Source organism: Panthera tigris, chromosome B2 (assembly GCF_018350195.1).
Source record: "Panthera tigris isolate Pti1 chromosome B2, P.tigris_Pti1_mat1.1, whole genome shotgun sequence".
Lineage (NCBI taxonomy): Eukaryota > Metazoa > Chordata > Mammalia > Carnivora > Felidae > Panthera > Panthera tigris.
Genome location: NC_056664.1, coordinates 141,625,392 through 141,646,304, shown reverse-complemented (window position 1 = coordinate 141,646,304; position 20,913 = coordinate 141,625,392). Strand labels below are relative to the sequence as shown.

At 40.6% G+C, this 20,913-nt stretch overlaps 1 protein-coding gene and 1 non-coding gene across 11 annotated transcripts in view; both read right to left on the bottom strand.

Moving 5' to 3' along the window:
- TULP4 (TUB like protein 4) overlaps window positions 1-20,913 on the bottom strand; it is a 242,377-nt gene that overhangs the window by 61,048 nt on the left and 160,416 nt on the right. For all 10 annotated transcript variants that reach the window (XR_006217979.1, XM_042987425.1, XM_042987421.1 and 7 more), the window contains one exon: window positions 7,237-7,398. Coding sequence is in view for 9 of the 10 variants with exons in the window: in XM_042987425.1 (XP_042843359.1) it covers window positions 7,237-7,398 (162 nt within the window). In the remaining variant the exon portion in view is untranslated. The remainder of the gene's footprint in view (window positions 1-7,236; window positions 7,399-20,913) is intronic.
- On the bottom strand, window positions 15-121 carry LOC122238929. Its single transcript, XR_006218072.1, has one exon. It is a non-coding gene; the product is annotated as a U6 spliceosomal RNA (small nuclear RNA).

The following is a 20,913-nucleotide window of genomic DNA, read 5'->3' as shown; positions in this document are numbered from 1 at the left end:
AGGGAGGAAGCTGCAAGGCCCGGACGACCCACATGCATTTGTATGTTATCCTTGCACAGAGGTCATGCTAATCCACTCTGGATCATTCCAATTTTAGTATGTGTGCTGCCGAAGTGGGCACTAGATGAACTACATGGCATCTGATCTGGGGACTGCACTGTGAGTGACAACGAGTATTGCTAACTTCCCTAACATGTACACAGTTTCCATGCCTTGGGATCCCCTTAAAATAAATCCAAATGGTTCACACATCAAACTACAGGAGCTGTGGTAGAGAAGGGAGACCCAGAAAGAGAAAAACGAACCAGTAGCCTAAAAAGTAGTTCTCTGCAGGCCTCCTTGTGCCCATGGCAGAGGGGTTCTGGGGAGCTTTCTTCTTGTGAGGTGTTCTCCCAAGAGGGGTGGGAACTAGAGCTTTCTTCCTGTGGTTACGTGTGCCCTTTCACTCAGAACAGGAACCACAAAACTCTTCCTCATCCAACCTAAATTCCTGAGATGAGAGTCTGAGGCTTTTTCCTTCCATCCCATCTTCCATGGACACAGATCCACCGGATGTTCACTGTTCTAGGAGAGCCTAGCTCATGCCCACACACACTGGATCACGTGCTGGCATCTCCACCTTTCCTGATGGAAATGTACCTCAACTTCTCAACAACTTTTTCTGGTTCAAAGGCTCTCAAAGTGAACTCATGTTCACCTAAGACTCAAAGAACACAGGATGGATACATGTGAGTGTGTATGTTTCAAAGCAGTTTCCTGTATCAAGAGGCATGGTGTTCCCCTAGACCCCTGGAGAATGTACAGGGGACCAAGCATCCTCCTCCTACAGCACTCTGTTGTGATGCTGGGTGTTTCTTAGTAATGGCAAAAGCTTCACTGCTGCATTATTCTTGACCAACTTGGGGACCCACAGATATCTTTTCCCCATATTTATATTTATTTCTCTGACATTTTCTATTTACACCATTTGTTGTTTCTCCCAAGCCCTACAAATACTGTTCTATTTATAAATACATCTCAAGTTTATCAAGCTGAATTTATGTGTCTTTTCTGTGAATTTTCTATTCTTCAAAATATTTTTTGACAACTCCTATTTTTTATGAGGCCGTTAAGAACTGAATGTTTGTATCCTACTCAAAATTCATATACTGAAGGCTTAATCTCTAATGTGACAGTATTTGGAGACACAGCCTGTAAAAAGGTAAGGTAACTAAGGTTAAATGAGGTCATAGGGATAGGGCCGAAAACCAGTGGGACCGGTGTCCTTATACAAAAAGGAAGAGATACCAGGGATGAGCATACACAGGAAAGGTCACACGAGGTCACAGAAAGATGGTGGCCACCTGCAAGCCAAGGAGAGAGGCTTCATGAGAAACCAGACCTGCCAACGCCTGATCTTGAACTTCCATCCTCTGGAACTGTGAGAGAGAAATGTCTTTGCTTAAGCCCTCCAGCCAGCAGAATTGTTACAACAGCCTGAGGAGACTAAGACAGTCTTTACCTACTATATAAACTACAAGTAGGATCATATTTCCTTCTTGCAATTTAATGGAAGATAAATTTTAGCCTAAAATGAAACACATCACTTGGGGAAAAAAAAAATCGCTGTAAGTATAGATGAAATTAAGAACATGCTATGAAAAACTAGTCTTGTTTTTACAAAGGTTCCATCAGAATCAGCAACCCTCAGTGGGATAACATGACATTATACACTTCTTAATGTGGCTTAGTGTAAATGATAAGGTATCACCTATTAACTATTCTTACCAAAACTATTTAATACAAACTTAATCTCAACCTAACTTCCCATTGATAGAAAATACAGAGGCCAGTAGAAATTAAATGATACTATGGGTAAACAACCGTGCAAGTCCAGAGTGTGGAATATTCTACAAGGTAACCACACTAAACTCGTCAGAAAGGCAATGTCATTTAAAAAAGAAAAAAAGAGGAAACTTTTCTAGACTCAAGACATAATAAACAATTGCTGTATACAACTTAGATCTTGGTTCTAAATAACAAAAAAAAAAAAATAAATTTAAAAAAAAGGAAAAAAACCTACAAAACCCATTCTTGTAACAATTAGAGAGCTATGAAGAGCGCCTGGGTACTAGCTAATACCACTGCTAATTTCCTGGGTGTTAAAATGTAGGAGAATGAACTTATTCTTAGGACAAGCATATTGAAATGTTTTGGGGTGACGTGCCATAATGTCTATAACTGATGTTCAAAAACAGTACTACAAAAAATGTGTGCATGTATGAAGAGAGAGGGAGAATGGAAGGCAGGCAGAGGAAGAGGAGGAGAGCATACACAAATATGGCAAAATATTAGTTGCTGAATTTAAGGCAAGTATATTCTCTCAATTTTCTGTAATGTTTGAATATATGAATAACAGAAAGCTGGGAAGGATTATCCCAAAGGTCACCTCTAAACTGTCTAGATCAGGATGTAAAGGGGTCAGTTCATGAATGGAATCCTATGAGCTCCCACCCAACATTCTATGCAAAGTGACACATATAATCATGTTATGTGCACATGCACATTTTTCCAGGAAAAGGGTTGCCAATTTCCATCTGAGATTTAGTCTATAAACCCCAAAAGTGTTGGGCACCTGAGTGGCTCAGTCAGTTAAGTGTCCGACTCTTGGTTTCAGCTTGGGTCATCATCTCACACCTCATGAGTTCAAGCCCCACATTGGGCTCTGTGCTGACAGCATGGAGCCTGCTTGGGATTCTCTCCCTCTCCTTCTCCCTCTCTCTCTACCTCTCCCCTGCTCATGCTCTCTCTGTCCCTTTCAAAAATAAACATTAAAATACACACACACACACACACACACACACACACACACACACACATAAAAAGGAAAATACACAAGTAGGAAAACAGCTAGACTCTTATCAAACTCACTTGTAAAATAGTACTCCTTTTATTTTAAAAAGTTAGGAAGCAGCCTAAAATCCTGTATGATTAGAACTATCTCAAGATGTGAGGAGGCAGCCTCATCCTGGATGGTGTTTTACTCTACATGAAGTGCAGGAGGTTCTCCAGGGGAAGGGAAGACACACCCTGAGTTGGAGGAGGCAGAGCTTTAAACACCAACTCCCAATGTAAGAGCTCAGGACACTACATTACAAATTGTCTTTTTTCATTAATAATTTTCAAACCGAGCAAGAGATATGAAAGAGTGACAAACATGGAGGAAGGAATTTTATTTTTCCATGTCTCAGTTCAAATGTGATTGATGGAGTACCTCATATATCTCTTCGCCCTTTTCAATTCTTACAAGGACCCTTGTTGCTTCAGTGGTCTGCAACCTTTTTGAGAGGCAGCAAGTGCAGCACTTTCCTGAGTGAAATCCCACCCATTAGGCCAAATACAGAACCGGTAAACGCAATCCTTCAGAGAGAGCTTGTGGACCAGGAGACCAAACAGGGGCCTAAGTCACGCTCTGATCTTACAGACAGGTCTACAGAGCCAAGCCCAAGTGTCTTAGCCTGGCTTCAAGCTGCAGTCCATGGGGCGCCTGGGTGGCTCGGTTGGTTAAGCATCCGACTTCAGCTCAGGTCTTGATCTCCTGGTTCATGAGTTCGAGCCCCATGTGGGGCTCTGTGCTGACACAGCTCAGAGCCTGGAACCTGTTTTGGATTCTGTCTCCCTCTCTCTCTGCCCCTCCCCCACTCATGTTTTCTTTCTTTCTCTCTCTCTCTCTTTCTCAAAAATAAACAAACATTAAAAAAAATTAAAACTGTAGCCCAGCTGCCTCCTTCATGCCCACGACACCATGCTGCCTGCTACCCAGGTAACTTTGTCAGGACAGAGCACAGGATGTTTGTGGGTCTGTCTCATCTGGTCCCCACCATCTCAAAGGCAGGCGCCAAGTCTCACCCACCATGTCCCCAGCATGTCTGGGTCCTGTGACTGTCACACTCCCTGTATGCTGTTAGGGATACTGGCAGACACAGCTCATCAGGGGACTATGACATGAGCCTCCCAGGTTCCACCCCTATAGGCAAGGGAAGAATGCAAAGCCAAGACTTCCACTTACATATTTTTAAGTACTTTCACATCTGTTCCCTCATTTGATCATTACCAAAGCCCTGGGAAACAGGCAGGAAATAATTCACCACCCCCCTACCCTGAACAGAGGAGGAGAGGTGCAGGGAGGGGTGTCTGTGCAAGGCTGCTGAGTGGGCTGCAGCAGGCTTCTCCAGCTGATTCCAGGAGCAGTAAAAACCTACAAAACCACAAGGGCACAATAAATTCAAGTGCTTCATACAGACACACACATATGCCTCTGGATAATTAGGAGACTGGTGGGGGGGGTGTGTGGAAGAAATGTGTTGAAACTATTTCTTTGTAGTTCCCATAGTAGTCATTTTGAGAAGAAAGAAAAAAATATTGACCATTTTTATTTGAAAAAAAAAAAAAAACGGAAGCAAGAAATGTTTAGTGATTAGTAGAGAGCAATTCAGTTAAAAAAAAAAGAACGAAAAGAATTAAGACTCAAAACTGAAAGTTATCGTTCCTTATTATACTAATGCTTGCTTTTATCAACATGAAACTAAAATCTCTGCTATGAAATGTCCTGGCACTTTATGGATTTTGCTGTATTTGGAAAACACAAGCTTTGTATTTACAAAGGTTTTCCCTTTTGCTGGAAGCCGAGCTATCCCAGCCTGAGTGGCAGGGCCCGGGCTGTGGACAGATTGGTGACTGCAGGGTGGCCCGCCGACAGCGAAGCTTCTTGTCCTCCCGCTTTTAGGTAATTTGGCCTTATTAAAGTATCTGGGGTATTGTCGGTTGGGGAATTGCCCTCGGCAGGCCCCCTGGGAAAAGAACCATTAGGGAAGAAAATGAGGTTCCACAAGAAATTGTGCGGCCTTATGTTTCGCCCTTGCCATCCCCTATGGAGACTCCTCTACTTACAGGAAGGATAGTCTCATGCATTTGCCAGCAAAGAGGGCCTGTAAAAGGAGAGACATATGGATTTGAAAGCCTCACTCCGGCAACTAAGGAGTGTATCTCTGGGCACAGGTGACTTCAACCCCTAGGCCCACCTGGCCCCCCGGAGGCATTCCAGATGATGACTGAACCTAGTCGGTTAAGGTATAGAATGGTTCATTAATTCCTAGGTGCACTGTCTCTCTGAGAATGTATGAGGCATGGATTTCTAAGGCTTTTCCGGCCCCTTTCTGGCACCTCGGACCGAGGCAAACACATTGTTCTTCTGGCCTCATGTGGTTAGGACGTCATGTCCCTGTAACTGTTCCACTTGAGGTGTTGAGAAATGGAGGCCCTTTGACGAGAACAGCAAAGCAAATGCTTTGTAGATTATAGATAAACACAGATGCATAATGGAATAATGTAAGGAAGTAATCAATAATCAAAGGGTATGCGGGAAGAGTTAGGGGGAAATCGCCATGTTATTTCTTAAAGGTTGATTACACATAGGAACATTTTCAAAGTTAGGGAATGTTAGAAAAACATAGATGACGTACGCCACAGGGAAATCACTAGCAAATATAATGCCATGTTTGCTACAATAAATCGGCCAGTTCAACACACTGCTGTTGTCTGTGTCCATTTTTATTTTTTGTTTTTATTTTAGTTTTGTTTTATTTTCACCGACGCCGTTCTTCCTTCGGGAACCCCTGGTTGCTGGAGCTGACCTCCGGCACCATTTGTAAAAAATAAATTATTATTATTTTTTATTTAAAAATGAATTATCAGAGGTGCCTCAGTGGCTCAGTCAGTTAAGTGTCTGTTCTTGATTTCGGCTCAGGTCAGGATCTCACATCGGGCTCTGTCCTGACAGTGCAGAGCTTCCTTGGGATCCTCCCTCTTCTCTCTCTTTGCCCCTTTCCCGCTCGTGTGCACGTACATGCCCTCACTCTCAAAATGAAATAAACGTTAAAAAAATGAATTATCAATATATAATTTTATTAGGTTATTCTATATTATTTTATCATGAAAGTAAAACAGATACATTAAAGAAAATTTTAAAATGGGTTTTAAAACGAATTTTAGAAAATGACCCTAAAGCTCATCACCATAAAACAACCTACCTGTGGCGTCTTGTTTCCTTTCAGGTCTTTTAAGTAAATGGATGGGTTTCTTTTGGTTGTTTAATGACGTGATAATCTTATACCACATACACCATTTCATATGCTGATTTTTCCCCTCAACATTATATCATAACAACTCTTCCAGATTATTACACTGTCTTTGTAACCACAATCCATAATTTCCTGAACTTAAACTGTATAATCCTTTAAGTGGTAATACCACAGTTTACTTACCCAGTCTATTTTTAGACAAGTAGGCTGTTGCCAAATTTTTACTATCACAAATAATGTTTTAATGACTGTAACTTTTATTTTCTTCCTTTTTGTTTTTAGATAAATTCCTAAAGTATATTACCAGGTCAAAGTGGACAATAATTTTTTTAGACTTCTGACATATTCTGCCATATTCCTTCCCTAAAGGTAATAGACATTATTACCTGCAATGGTAAGAATCCTTTAACTGAACTCTTATCATTAACCAGGAAATCATCTGTATCATTTTATTATTTTTTGGCTAATAAGTGAAACTATTTCCTATGTTATTTTGCATTTTTTTTCCTGAAAATGTATATTTTTCCACCATATGATTACTGACTAGTTGAACTTCTTTTGTGAATCATTATGCCCATTATCCATTTACCAACTGGCTATTTACACAGATTTAAAAGTACATCTGGGGGCGCCTGGGTGGCTCAGTTGGTTAAACGTCAACTTCAGCTCAGGTCATGAGCTCATGCTTCGTGAGCTTGCGCCCCACGTTGGGCTCTCTGCTGACAGCCTGGAGCTTGGAGCCTGCTTCGGATTCTGTGTCTCCCCTCTCTCTCTGCCCCTCCCCTGCTCTTGCTCTCTCTCCCTCCCTCTCTCAAGAATAAATAAAAACATTTTAAAAAAAGTACATCTGTATGAATATTTTCCACAATTAAAATGTTAACTCAGTGTTTACCATTTGGTGGGAAATATTATTTCTCCCATCTATGGTTCACTTAAAGTTTTAATTTTTACCTGGACATATTCACTGTTGTTTACCTTTGTGATTCTTTAAGAGGCTTCTGAGTCAGCTTCCCCCTCCCCATTCCCTTCCCCATATGATTTTATGCAATCAATTCATTTCCTCCTCAGCTCACATGGTTTTAACGTTCATTACACACCCATAATCAAGAGGCTTTACCTGTTGGTCATCAGGAGTCCATATGCCACATGTGATTTGACTCTCCAGGTTTATCTCAGATGACCAGTGTCTTTGTCCGCTGACAGAACCAACCAGGACAAACCCATCTCGATATGAAATAAGTGCTTGAGTTCCATCGTGGCTCCATGTGAAATCACTCACCTTCGAGACACACATAGACACAAGATGTCACTTAATCTGAAAGGGAAAGCACTTTTAGCAAAGGCTATAGTCATTAACTTAGCCTTTGGCTAAGAGTTAGATGGTCTTAAAGAGAACAGTGCATAAATACATCATATGTACTGTAACACTAACATATAATACAAAAGACCTCATTTGAAAAGCAAGTGTCAGTGAAGAGAGCTAAGTGTTTCACACATGGTAATTCTTCAAGCTTTGTTCATGGGAGGGATTATCATGCCCATTTTCCAGAGAAAACAGACACAGAAGGGATAAGTAACTTATCCTTGATCATACACAAGGTGAATGGCAGTGTTAAGGATGACCCAGGGTTGTATGGATCCAGTGTCTTTGCTTTTTACCATTGTTCTATGGTCTCCCACCTATGGTAACAGATTTGCCATTAGTGTCTCTGGGTCACCTATCAAAATAGGAAAGTTCTCAGTTTTTGGTTATATACCGTACTCAGCCTTGCTAATAGTATTCCCTTAATCAAAATGAAAAAATAACTTAGGGGTGCCGGGGTGGCTCAGTCGGCTGAGCATCCGACTCTTGATTTTGCCTCAGGTCATGATCCCAGGGTCATGGGATCAAACCCTGTATCGGACTCCACACTAAGCGTGGATCTGCTTAAGATTCTCTCTCTTTCCCTCTACCCCTCTCCCTTGCTCATGCTCTCTAGAGACTCTCTCTAAAGTAAAAAATAATGATAATTTAACTGGAAAAATTATGCAGACTTGGGTGTTGTTTGATGCGTTCACTGTATTTATTCAAATAAGCCCATTTTAAAAATCTTTTAATCTATTAATGAAGTAAATTGCTTCTACTGACTTCCTCAAATTATACTACCCTTGCATGCCTACAACTAGCCCAACCTGGAGATGAAGTGTTGTCTTTGATACACACAGTTGAAGTTGATTTACTGATGAGTTCAGAATTTCTACAGCTGTATTCATGAGTGAAACAAACTTATGATTTCCTTTTTGATAATGTCTTTGTATCTGGATTTCTCAAAGTTATATTGATCTCTCAGAATGAGTTGGAGAGTACTCCTTCCTTTTCCACTGCCTGGAACAATTGATATAAACTGGGATAGCCTATTGCATGAAAGTTGGGTATAACATGCCTATGCATATGAATTTTTTTGTGGGAAGATTTTTAACCATTGATTCAATGTACTCAGTAGTTTTAGTACAAGTCAAGCTGTTAAGCTTTTTATTTCCTCTTGAGTCAGTTCTATTAAGTTACTAAAAAAATTTTTTCCAGTTCATGTAAGTTTTCCAAATTGTTGGCAAGTAGCTGATGATAGTATTTATTATCTTTTTAAAAATCAACTTCATTGAGCTATAATTTGTATACATTAAATAAAGTTCTCAGCAGTCAATCCCCTATGCTCATCCTTGGTTCAAGGCAACCAGTGATCTGATTTCTCTCACTAGTTGCTTCTTCTTGAATTTTACATGAAGGGAACTGTATAGTATGCTCACTTTTGTGTATGGTTGCCTTTACTCAGTACAATAGTTTAATAAGAGTATTCTAAATTCTTGTGTGCATCGGCAGTTCATTCCTTTTCACGAAGAGTAGTATTTCATTATATAAATATACCACAACTTATTTATCCACCCAAATTGCCAGGCATTTAGGTTGCTTCCAGTATTTGGCTACTATAAAACTGCTATGAACATGCATGTGTAAGACCTTTGGTAGATGCGTGGTTTCATTTCTCCTGAGTGAATACCTGAGAGTGGAATTAATTGCTAGATCATATGGTAAGCATGTTTAAATGCATAAGAAATTACTAAATTATTTTCCAAAGTGGTTATGCCATTTTACACTCCCTGCAACAGTGTATGAGAGCATTAGTAGGTTCGCTCCTCACCAGCACTTGGTGTTGTCAGTCTCTTTTGTTTTAGCTATTCTAGTAAGTATGCAGTGGTAGGACACTGTTCCTAATTTGCATTTCTCCAATGTAGTCACGGTGAGTATCATTTCATGTACTTATTGATCATTTGCACATCATCTTTAGGGACATGTCTGTTCAAATTCCTTGCTATGTGTACCTATTCCCCATCCACTCATATATATGTGTTATGTGTATGTATGAATACTCACATAGATGTATACAATATGTCTACATACATATGTATATATATAAGCTTCCAACCTTATTTTGTTATAAAAATTCTATATACAATCCTTTATAAGATATGTGTGCTGCAAATAATTTCTCTTACTCTGTGGCTTGCCTTTTCATTTGCTTAATGGTATCTTTCAAAAAGTGAAAATCTTAAATTTTGATGAAGTCCAGTGTCAATATTTTTTTTTCTTTTATGGTTCACGCTTTTTGTGTCCAATCCATTGAATCTTTACTTAATCCAAGGTTTCAAACCCAAGGTTTACAGAGAAATTTAGTTTTTACATTTATATCTGTGATTTACTTACAGTTAATTTTTGTGTAGAGTATGAGGTCAGAATCAAGGTGGTTTTTTGTTTTGTTTTGTTTTTGTTTTTAAATACAGATATGCAATTGTTTCAGCACCATTTGTGAAAAAGAAAATTCCCCAGATGTTACCTAGACTTACTGCGGTGATCCTTTCACAATACAGTTGACCTTTGAACAACTAAGAGCTTAGGGGTTGCTGATGCCCTGCAAAGCTGAAAATCCATGTGTAACTTTGACTTCCCTCAAACTTAACTACTAATAGCCTACTATTGACCAGAAGCCTTATCAATAGCAAAATCAGTCAATTAATACATATTTTGTATGTTTTACCTATTATATACTGTATTTTCGCAATCTAGTGAGCTAGAGAAAATGTTATTAACCAAATCATAAGGAACAGAAAATACATTTAAAGTACCGTATATTTTTTTCTTTTTAAAGTTTTTATTTAAATTACAATTAGTTTACATACAGTGTAATATTAGTTTCTGGTGTAGAATTTAGTGATTCATGTAGATTCTGGTGTAAAATAAGTGATTCACTTATATACAACACCCAGTGCTCATCACAACAAGTGCCCTCCGTAATACCCATCACCAATTTAACCCATCCCCTTACCCACCTCCCCTCCAGCAACCCTCAGTTTGTTCTCTATAGTTAAGAGTCTGTTCTCAGGTTTGCCTCTCTTTTTTATTCCCCCTATTCCATCTGTTTTGTTTCTTAAATTCCACATATGATTAAAATCATATGGCATTTGTCTTTCTTTGATGGATTTATTTCACTTAGCACAATGTATTCTAGTTCCATCCATGTTTTTGCAAATGGTAATGGTAAATGAGTAGTATTCCACTGTGTGTGTGGAATATATACACACACACACACATATATATACGTATACATATATATATGTATGTATATTATACATATGTATACACACACACACACACTCCCCACATCTTCTTTATTCATTCACCATGCAACGGACGTTTGGGGTCTTTCCATACTTTGGCTATTGTTGATAGTGCTGCTATAAACATTGGGGTGTACGTATCCCTTTTAATCAGTATTTTTGTATCCTTTAGGCAAATACCTACTCGTGCAATTGCTGGACTGTAGGGTAGACCTATTCGTAACTTTTAAAAAAAATTTTTAACGTTTATTCACTTTTGAGAGACAGAGAGAGACAGAGCATGAGTGGAAGAGGCGCAGAGAGAGCGAGACACAGAATCTGAAGCAGGCTCCAGGCTCTGAGCTGTCAGCACAGAGCCTGACGTAGGGTTCAAACCCATGAACCGTGAGATTGTGACCTGAGCTGAAGTCAGACATTTAACCAACTGAGCCACCCAGGCACCCCTATTTTTAACTTTCTGAGGAATCTTCACACTGTTTTCCAGACTGGCCTCACCAGTTTACATTCCATCCAAGAGTGTAGGAGGGTTCCCCTTTATCCACATCCTCACCAACACCTGTTGTTTTCTGTATTGTTAATTTTAGCCATTCTGACAGGTGTGAGGTGATATCTCATTGTAGTTTTGGTTTGCTTTTCCCTGATGATAAGTGGTGTTGAGCATCTTTTCATGTGTCTGTTAGCCATCTGGATGTCTTCTTTGGAGAAGTATCTATTCATGTCTTTTGCCCATTTCTTCACTGCATTATTTGTTTTTTGGGTGTTGAGTTTGATAAGTTCTTTATTTATATTTATATTTTGGATACTAATCCTTAATCAGATGTCATTTGCAAATATATTCACCCTTTCTGAAGCCTTTTAGTTTTGTTGATCATTTCCTTCACTGTGCAGAAGCTTTTTATCTTGATGAAGTCCCAATAGTTCACTTTTGCTTCTGCTTCCCTTGCCTCTGGTGATATGTCTAGTAAGGAGTTGCCCCAGCCAAGGTCAAAGGGGTTCTCCTCTAGGATTTTGATGTCTTCCTGTCTCACAGTTAGGTCTTTCATCTATTTTGGGTTTATTTTTGTGTATGGTGTAAGAAAGTGGTCCAGTTTCATTCTTCTGCATGTAGCTGCCCAGTTTTCCCAGCACCATTGGTTGAAGAGACTGTCTTTTCTCCACTGGATATTCTTTCTTCTTCATCACAGATTAGTTGACCATATAGTTACGGGTTCATTTCTGGGTTTTCTACTTTGCTCCATTGATCAATGTATGTTTTTATGCCAGAACCATACTGCCTTGATGACTACAGTTTTGAAGTGATGCCTCTGGCTTTTCTTTTCTCTTTCAAGATTGCTTTCCTATGTGGTTTCACACCAGTTTTAGGATGGTCTGTTCTAGCTCTGTGAAAAATGGTTGTGGTATTTTGCTAGGGATTGGATTAAATGTGTAGAATGCATTGGGTAGTACAGACATTTTAACAATATTTGTTCTTCCAATTCATGAGCATGGAAAGTTTTTCCATTTCTTTCTGTCATCTTCACTTTCTTTCATCAGTGTTTTATAATTTTTCAGAGTATAGATCTTTTTGCCTCTTTAGTTAGATTTATTCCTAGGTATATTAGGTTTTTGCTGCAATTGTAAATAGGATCAATTCCTTGATTTCCCTTTCTGCTGCTTCATTAATGGTGCATAGAAATGCAACAGGTTTCTGTACAGATTTTGTATCCTGTGACATTACTGAACTCATATATCAGTTCCAGCAATTTTGTGGTAGTGTCTTTTGGGTTTTCCATATAGAACATCATGTCATCTGCAAATAGTAAGAGTTTGACATCTTCCTTGTCGATCTGGATGCCTTTTACTTCTTTTGTTGTCTGACTGCTGAGGCTAGGACTTCCAGTACTATATTAAATAACAATGGTGAGAGTGAACATCTGTCTTGTTCCTGACCTTAGGGAAAAACCTTCCAGGTTTTCCTCATTGAGGATGAGGATGTGGGTTTTTATTATGTTCCCTCTAAACCTACTTTGCTGAGTCTTTATCATGAATGGATACTGTACTTTGTCAAATGCTTTTCTGCATCTTTTGAGAGGATCATATGGTTCTTACCCTTTCTTTAATTAATGCAAATCTTGAACCATCCTTGCAGCCAGGAATAAATCCTACTTGATCATGATGAATGATTCTTTTAATGTACTGTTGGATTCGATTTGCTAGTATTTTGTTGAGAATTTTTGCATCCATGTTCATCAGGGATATTGGCCTGTAGTTTTCTTTTTTAGTGATGTCTTTGTCTGGTTGTGGAATCAGGATAATGCTGGCCTTACAGAATGAGTTTAGAAATTTTCCTTCCATTTATATTTTTTGGAATAGTTTGAGAAGAGCAGGTATTAACTCTTCTTTAAAAGTTTGGTAGAATTCCCTTGAAGCCATCTGGCCCTGGACTTTTGTTTGTTGGGGGATTTCTGATTACAGATTCAATTTCTTTACTGGTTATCAGTCTGTACAAGTTTTTTTTATTTCTTCCAGTTTCACTTTTGGTTGCTTATATTTCTAGAATTTATCCATTTCTTCCAGATTGTCCAATTTGTTGGCATATAATTTTTCATAATATTTTCTTATTGTATTTCTGTGTGGTTGGTTGTTATTTCTCTTTTCTCATTTGTGATTTCATTTATTTGGGTCCTTTCTCTTTTCTTTTTCATAAGACTGGCTTAGGGGTTTATCAGTTAACATTAATTTTTTCAAAGAACCAGGTCTTGGTTTCATTGATTTGTTCCTCCATTTTTTTAAAGTTTCTGTATCATTTATTTCTGCTCTAATCTTTATTATTTACCTTCTGCTGGCTTTAGGCTTCATTTGTTGTTCTTTTTCTAGCTCCATTAGGTATAAGATTAGAATGTGTATTGAGAGTTTTCTTGCTTCTTGAGGTAGGACCATATTGCAATATACTTGCCTCTTAGGATTGCCTTTGCTGCATCCTAAAAGTTTTGGAGTGTGGTGTTTTCATTATTTAAAGAACGACTGCTTAACCCAATCACTCTTTAGTAGGATGTTCTTTAACCTACATGTATTTATAATCTTTCCAATTTTTTTCTTGTAGTTGACTTCAAGTTTCATAGTGTTGTGGTCTGAAAATATGCATGGTATGATCTCAATCTTTCTGTACTTGTTGAGGGCTGATTTGTGATCCAGTATGTGATCTATTCGGGAGAATGTCCTATGTGCACTCAAAAACAAAGTGTATTCTGCTGCTATAGGATGAAATGTTCTTAATGTATCCGTTAAGTCCATCTGGTCCAGTGTGTTATTCGAAGTCATTGTTTCTTTGTGGATTTTCTGTTTAGATGATCTGTCCATTGCTATAAGTGGGGTGTTTAAGTCCCTACTATTATTGTATTATTATCAATGAATTCCTTTATGTTTGTTATTAAGTGTTTTATATATTTGGGTGCTTCCAAGTTGAGGTCATAAATATTTACAATTGTTAGATCTTCTTGTTGGATAGTCCCCTTTATTATGATCTAGTGCCCTTTTCCAACTCGTTACAGTCTGTTGGTTTTTAAGTTTATTTATTTACTTTTGAGGGAAAGAGAGAGAGTGAGAGTGAGAGAGGGAGGGAGGGAGGGAAGGAGGAAGGGAGAGGGAGAGAAAAAGCATAAGCAGGGAGGGGGAAGAGAGAAGGAGAGACAGAATCCCAAACAGGCTCCATAGCATCAGCACAAAGCCTGATTTAGGGCTTGAACTCAAGAAACGTGAGATCATGACCTGAGCCGAGATCAAGAGTCGGATGCTTAACTAACTGCACCACCCAGGCACCCCAGTCTTTGGTTTAAATCTAGTTTGTTTGATGTAAGTATTGTTACTCTGGCTTTCTTTTGACATCCATTTGCATGATAATATTTCTCCCTCCCCTCACTTTAAATGCACAGATGTCTTTAGGTCTCAAATCTCTTGTAGGCAGCATATAGTTGGGTCTTTTTTAAATTCATTCTGACACTCTGTCTTTTGATTGGAGCATTTAGTCCATTTACATTCAGCATAATTATTGATATGTACTTAGAGCCATTTTATTACTTTTTTCGTTGCTGTTTCTGGAGATTTCCTCTGGTCCTCTCTTGTCTTTTGTCACTTTTGGTCTTTTCCCTCCTACTCAAAGCGTCTCCTTTAATATTTCCTCCAGGTATGGTTTAGTGGTCACGAACTCCTTTAGTTTTCGTTTGTCTGGGAAATTCTTCATCTCTCCTTCCATCTTGAATGATAGTCTTGCTGGATAGGGTATTCTTGGCTGCAGATTTTTCCCATTCAGTGGGTTGAACTTCTGGTTTGCCAAGTTTCTGTGGAAAGATCTGCTGCCAATGTTATAGCACTTGCCTTGTGAGTAAGGGACTTCTTTTGTCTTGCTGCTTTTAGGACATTTTCTTTATCACTGTATTTTGCAAACTTAACTACAATATATCTTGGCGTTAGCCTGCTTTTGTTGATCTTGTTGGGAATTCTTTGTGCCTCCTGGATTTGGATGTCTGTTTCCTTCCCCAGGTTAGAGAGGTTTTCAGCTATGATTTCTTCAAAAAAAACTTCTGCCCCTTTTTCTCTCTTCTTCTTCTGGGACTCCTATGACACAAATGTTATTATGTTTGATGGAGTCATGGAGTTCCCTAAGTCAACTCTTGTGATCCACAGTTTTTCTTTCCCTCTTTTGTTCAGCTTCATTATTTTCCATAATTCTATCTTCTATATCACTTATTTGTTCTTCTGACTCTTCCATCCTTGTGGTCATTATATCTGGTCAGTTTCAAATCTTAGATGTTGCATCTTTCATTTCTGCCTGATTGTATTTTAGCTCTTTTATCTCTGCACTAAGGGTCTCCCTGGTATCTTCCATACTCTTCTCAAGCCTGGTAGGGTATACTTACGACTGTTACTTTAAATTCTGCATGAGGCATATTACTTAGATCTGTTTTGTTTACAGCTCTAGCTGTGACCTTTTCTTGTTCTTTCTTTTGGGATGAATTCCTCTGTCTTCGTATTTTGTCTAGGTCTCTGTCTTCTTTTTTGTGTTAGAAAAGCTCATTATGTTCCCTATTCCTGAGAGTAATGGCTTTATGAAGAGGTCACGTAATGTCCAGGGCCTAACGCTTCAGGAAGTATCTCTGGTGTGTGTTGCATGTAGTCTGCTGCTGCGTTCTGGCTTCTCTATCCCTCAGGTCAGTCAGCTACAGAGGCTCTCCTCTGTAGATGGGCAGTGTTTGGACTTTGGCCATAGTGTGGCCAGTCTGAACTAGGTGTGCCTGGTCTGTTTGTTAAATGAGACCTGATGCTACTTCTACTAGAACTGAAGCCTTGTAGAACTCTATGGTCAGAAGACATGATACAAGTGGGGGTTTCTGGTGGTCTTCTGGGGAAGGGGCCCGCTGCACTGATCCTTAGGCACACTTGCAGAGCACAGGGGCAGGGCTGGCTGACTAAGCAGGTTAGTCAGCCAGTGTTGGTGCTGTGCTTTTCAGTGAAGTTGATTTATGCTGAGGGACAGGGGAGGGAAATGGCACCAGCCAGGTCCTTTGTTCCAAGAGGGGGGTGGTCCATACTTGCTGTTCTCAGGAAAGCCCTCTCAGAAGAGTGAATAATTTCCTATCGTGTGTCCTAGGCATTTTCCAGATCACTGTTTTCACACTGTCTGTGTCCAGGTTGCTTGCCTGCCTAGGGCAGCACAGTGCACTTTGGGCTCTCTATTCCAGCCAAATCTGCTGACTTTTAAAATTCCAAACTTTAGGGGCACTTGGGTGGCTCAGTCAGTTGAGCATCTGACTTTGGCTCAGGTCATGATCTCATGGTTCGTGAGTTTGAGCCCCACATTGCGCTCTGTGCTGACAGCTCTGAGCCTGCTTTGGATCCTGTCTCCCTCTCTCTGTCCCTCCCCCACTTGCACTCTGTCTCTATCTCTCTCCCAAAAATAAAAATTTTAAATTCCAAACTTTAAGGACCTGGCATGACAGGGACCTGCACTGCTCTTCTGGGGAAGGGTCTTGCTGCCCTGGGACCGATGCAGGTTTGACCCAGAAGGGCAGTTTGACATCAGAGTGCAAGGGCATAGGATTTGGAGCAAAGCAGGTTAAACAGTCAGTGTCCAGGTTAACTACCTCAGCAGGTGTCTCTGAGCCTATGCTGAGGGGTGGGAGAGGGAAATGGCACCCGCCGGGCTCTTCTGTCCCCAGAGGGGCAATGCCACCACTCACAGATGTGCTCCAAGAAGGGGGAACAGTCTCTCCCTGTGAATCTTAGGCAATCCGCACACCATGCCATCTACCCCCGAGTTACCTGCCTGCCTTCTCTCCAGGAGCAGGGCAGTGCTCTCAGGGCTCTATCCTAGCCACATCACGGACCTCTGAAACTCCAGGCTTTGAGTTGGTTGCAAAAACTCATGAAAATCAGCCTCTCATTTTCCCAACCAATGGCTCTGGGGAAGTGTTTTCCTTGTGTGATCCCCTGTGTACTCCTCTTCCCCTCTCTCTCTTTCTCACCTCTCTCCACGACCAAGGCTCCCTCCCCTCTGCAGCCGCCGCAATCCGCTTCTCCCCATTTCTCCCCCAAACCATGTCTCTGTACTTCCTACCTTCCTGGATGTGGCCTCTTCTCTCCCTTTAGCTATGCACTTTGTTCTATCAGCCCTCAGGTCGATTTCTTGGGTGTTCAGAATGATCTGATAGTTATCTAGCTGTGTTTGAGGGATGAGACAAGCCTAGGGTCCTGCTACCACTCCAGCATCTTAGCTTGCCCCGCCCCTTCCATCTGTTCTGTATTTGTTGGGGGAAAAAAAAACACCCATGTATGTGTAAGGAGACCTGTGCAGTTCAAACTGCAGTTGTTCAAAGGTCAACCGTTTGTACAAATATCAAATCATTATATTGTATACTTAAACTAATATAACATTATATGCCGATTACAACTCAATAGAAAAAAAGACTATTGTTTCCTCCCAGTGAATTATCTAGGCATCTTTTCATTACCTTTGATTACCTGGTAATCTCTAGAGTTACGTCTACCTTTTCATTCATAAAAGTGTTATAGGTTGCTTTTACTTGGAAATGTTTAACTTTCTTTAAAATCGGTGACATTACTGGATATATCACATTTCAGATAAAAATAAAATAAACAAACACCAAAAGGACACGAACACTTGCTGTTTTCCCAGCAGAGGTTATAGGTTGGTGTTCAGTGGTTAGCATGTCCCCACCGAGACAACGGCATGGATTTGTAAGACAGCTCTTGAACAGCTGGCCTGAGGTTACTGAAAAGAGCGGGTTGCCAGGGTGAACTCGGGACCCTGGTTTCACTGACCCTACGTTTCAACTAACTACACTGTGTAGTTTTTCTTAAGAACTGAAAACATTTTCTAGAGACAACCCATGAATTCTGCAATAAAATTTAAGGTTTTTTCAATTTTCAAGTGTAGTGCTACTTATTTACAAGCATTCTGACTCATTTATCCTGGAAGAGATCCGTACTAAAAAGAAAAACATCCTAGTAGAGGGCGAAGAGTTTAGCCAGTGAAAAGAAGCTTCGCCAAGACACCACCAGTCTTGCAGTCACAGAAAATGATAACAAAAGATGTTTCCATGAATGAATTGGGTTTATTGAATTAGGTCAGCACAGGTGGTAAAAATATACCACAACTGGAAAGACAAAAACAAGGGAACTGATACCCAGTGCTGTAAAGAAAATAAGCAGGAAGCCGCCCTCCTAGTTGCCTTTCAGTGGCACAGGCCTGCGGGCTCTTGCCTCACGGAACGTGTTGTCAGACGTGGATTAACTGTGTCTCGGCACCAGCCTGGTCAGACCTCAGCCCGAGGCAGCTTTCATCACAGTGGCCAGTACCTGTGCGGGACACGGCCACGCCTGGTGACTGATCTTACACAACAATGCACACACTGTTCCACACTCACTTTTGAAATAAAGGACTCGTAATCATTTCCTGAAAAAGTTGTTAAAGCATCACTTAGCTTTTGCCGAATGTCTGATGCCTTTGTGACAGTACAAGTCACGCTGGGCGACGTGGATCACCTGTCATTTCCTCTAAAAAGCATTTTTTTCCAAGCAGATTTCAAGGATCCTCGTCTTCCCAGCCACGAAACTGTCCTTCCTCCCACCAGGTTCTGTTTCAGGTGCAGCCAGCCACTACTTCCTCAATCAGTGATTCATCATCGCCAGTGCACGGTGTTTCTCTGCTCAGATAAATTCTGATGCCAACACAATTCAAAGAAGCGAAACCTTTCATGTAAGTGTTTACTGCTGACAACTGCTTAGCGGGTTTCGAGGTTTGAGGGATCAGAGTTCCAGACAGCAAAATTATATATAAATCTAGATCATATCATAGATATAGTGATTACTTTTGAATATGGCAGGGGCAGGCATTTGTGAGATTCCAGGAGGTTCCGGTGTTCTATGGTCCACAGAAGTTCATTCACCTCCAGGTCTGAATTCATTCTCCCTTTCCTCTGTCTAAAATGCTTTTTTATGCCAAATTCTCAATAAAGAGAAAAGCTGAGGGATATGGTGACGGTGGAAACCACACAGCTGCTATATGGAGATGACAGAAGGTTTCGTCCCGGGAGAGGCTGCTTTCGGGAGAAAACAGTGTGGTGACAGCAAGGCTTGGCTGGTGGGGCTAGACTCTCTGATGGTAATGGAGTCTGAGCTCTTCTGGATATACTATGAATACATGCATTTCTGCTAAAAGAGAAAAAAGTTTCTTGTCTGAGAAGAAGATAGTGTGACAGAGTGTTCTGGATTCAAAACTGGGTTCAAATTCTGCTTTACCACCCATGTACTTCCTGGGCAACTTGCTCAACCTCCATGACCTGAGTTTTTTCTTCTATTAACTGAGAACAGCATCTGCTCAATGGGGTTCCTGGGAAGACTGACAGAGAACACATGGAAAAGACAAGCACTTAGTTGGACTTTGTCCTAGCTCCTCTTCAGGTCTTTCTCGGAGTAATGCTTTAGAGAACTGTAGTCATCCAAAGTCTGAAGACACATCCAATTCAATCACTGGGCCTAAGGAAAAGAGTTCACGCTTTGGTGGATGGGAGAATTATAGCATTCCAGAGACCCCTATGGGTGAATTCAGAGAAGTCTCCACCTTACAGAAAGCCATCAAGACTTGCTGCCTCAAGGCCTGAAGCTAGTCTTTGGTGATGACATTATGGCTACTATTTACAGGCAGGTATGTTCTGTGGTCAGGGGTTACGAAGTAGTAGTACCTCATAATACGACAGGCACAAGAACAGTATGTGGGGAAAAACGATCATCAACAGTGTTATAAGTGCTTTCTATGGTTAATCTTATTTAATCCCCCTAGTGATTCTCTAAGCAGGTACCATGTGAGTCCCTATGTTACAGATGAGAAGACTGAGGCACAGAGAATGAAGGATCTCCTACTAAGAAATAATGGAGTGAGACTCGTGTGGTCTGACTCCAGAGCTCATGCTCTTGACCACAATGTCTCCCCTCTAGGTAACATGAACTTCTCATGGTCATGGAGATTTCCCCAGCTGTGGCTCTATTTCAGAATGGCTGGTCAGTCACCAGAGGGCAGGATATACCTCTTCCTTTCTTCACTCCATGGAGGTGTACAGGGAATTCATAAGGCCTTTTCAGAGTCAGTCAAAATTATTATTTACTCTACCAAATAAATAAACTCACACAAAAAAGAATGTTCTATTTTACCTAGTGGTAGATTTGTCTTCTGTGATGACAACATACAAAGACCGTTAGCTGTAACAGTAACCGCTAATAGTATCTTTGTTCCTTGCAATTTTCTGTCATTTCACTTCACTGGTGTATCTTTCAAACTTGGGGGTCTCGCAGCTTATTTAAGCGATAGATGGGGGAAAAGAGGGTGAGAATCCACTTCCTGAGCAATGTACAGAAAGGCAGTCACAGGGAAACCATCCCTGGAGTGGTAAAACAGTCTGAGAAAGCCCTCATGGAGAAAGGTCCCCTGAGGACTTGGTTCCAAAGCCACAATTTCCGGTCAAATCCCAGGGATGGGACTTGTGTCCTTAAGCAACCGAGAAGAGGAGCTCCATGTGGCCCATCATCACAGGGGGGAGGTGGGAGAGCCAGATCTGTACCATAAGCCAGAAGAATCTATGGAGCAGGTTTA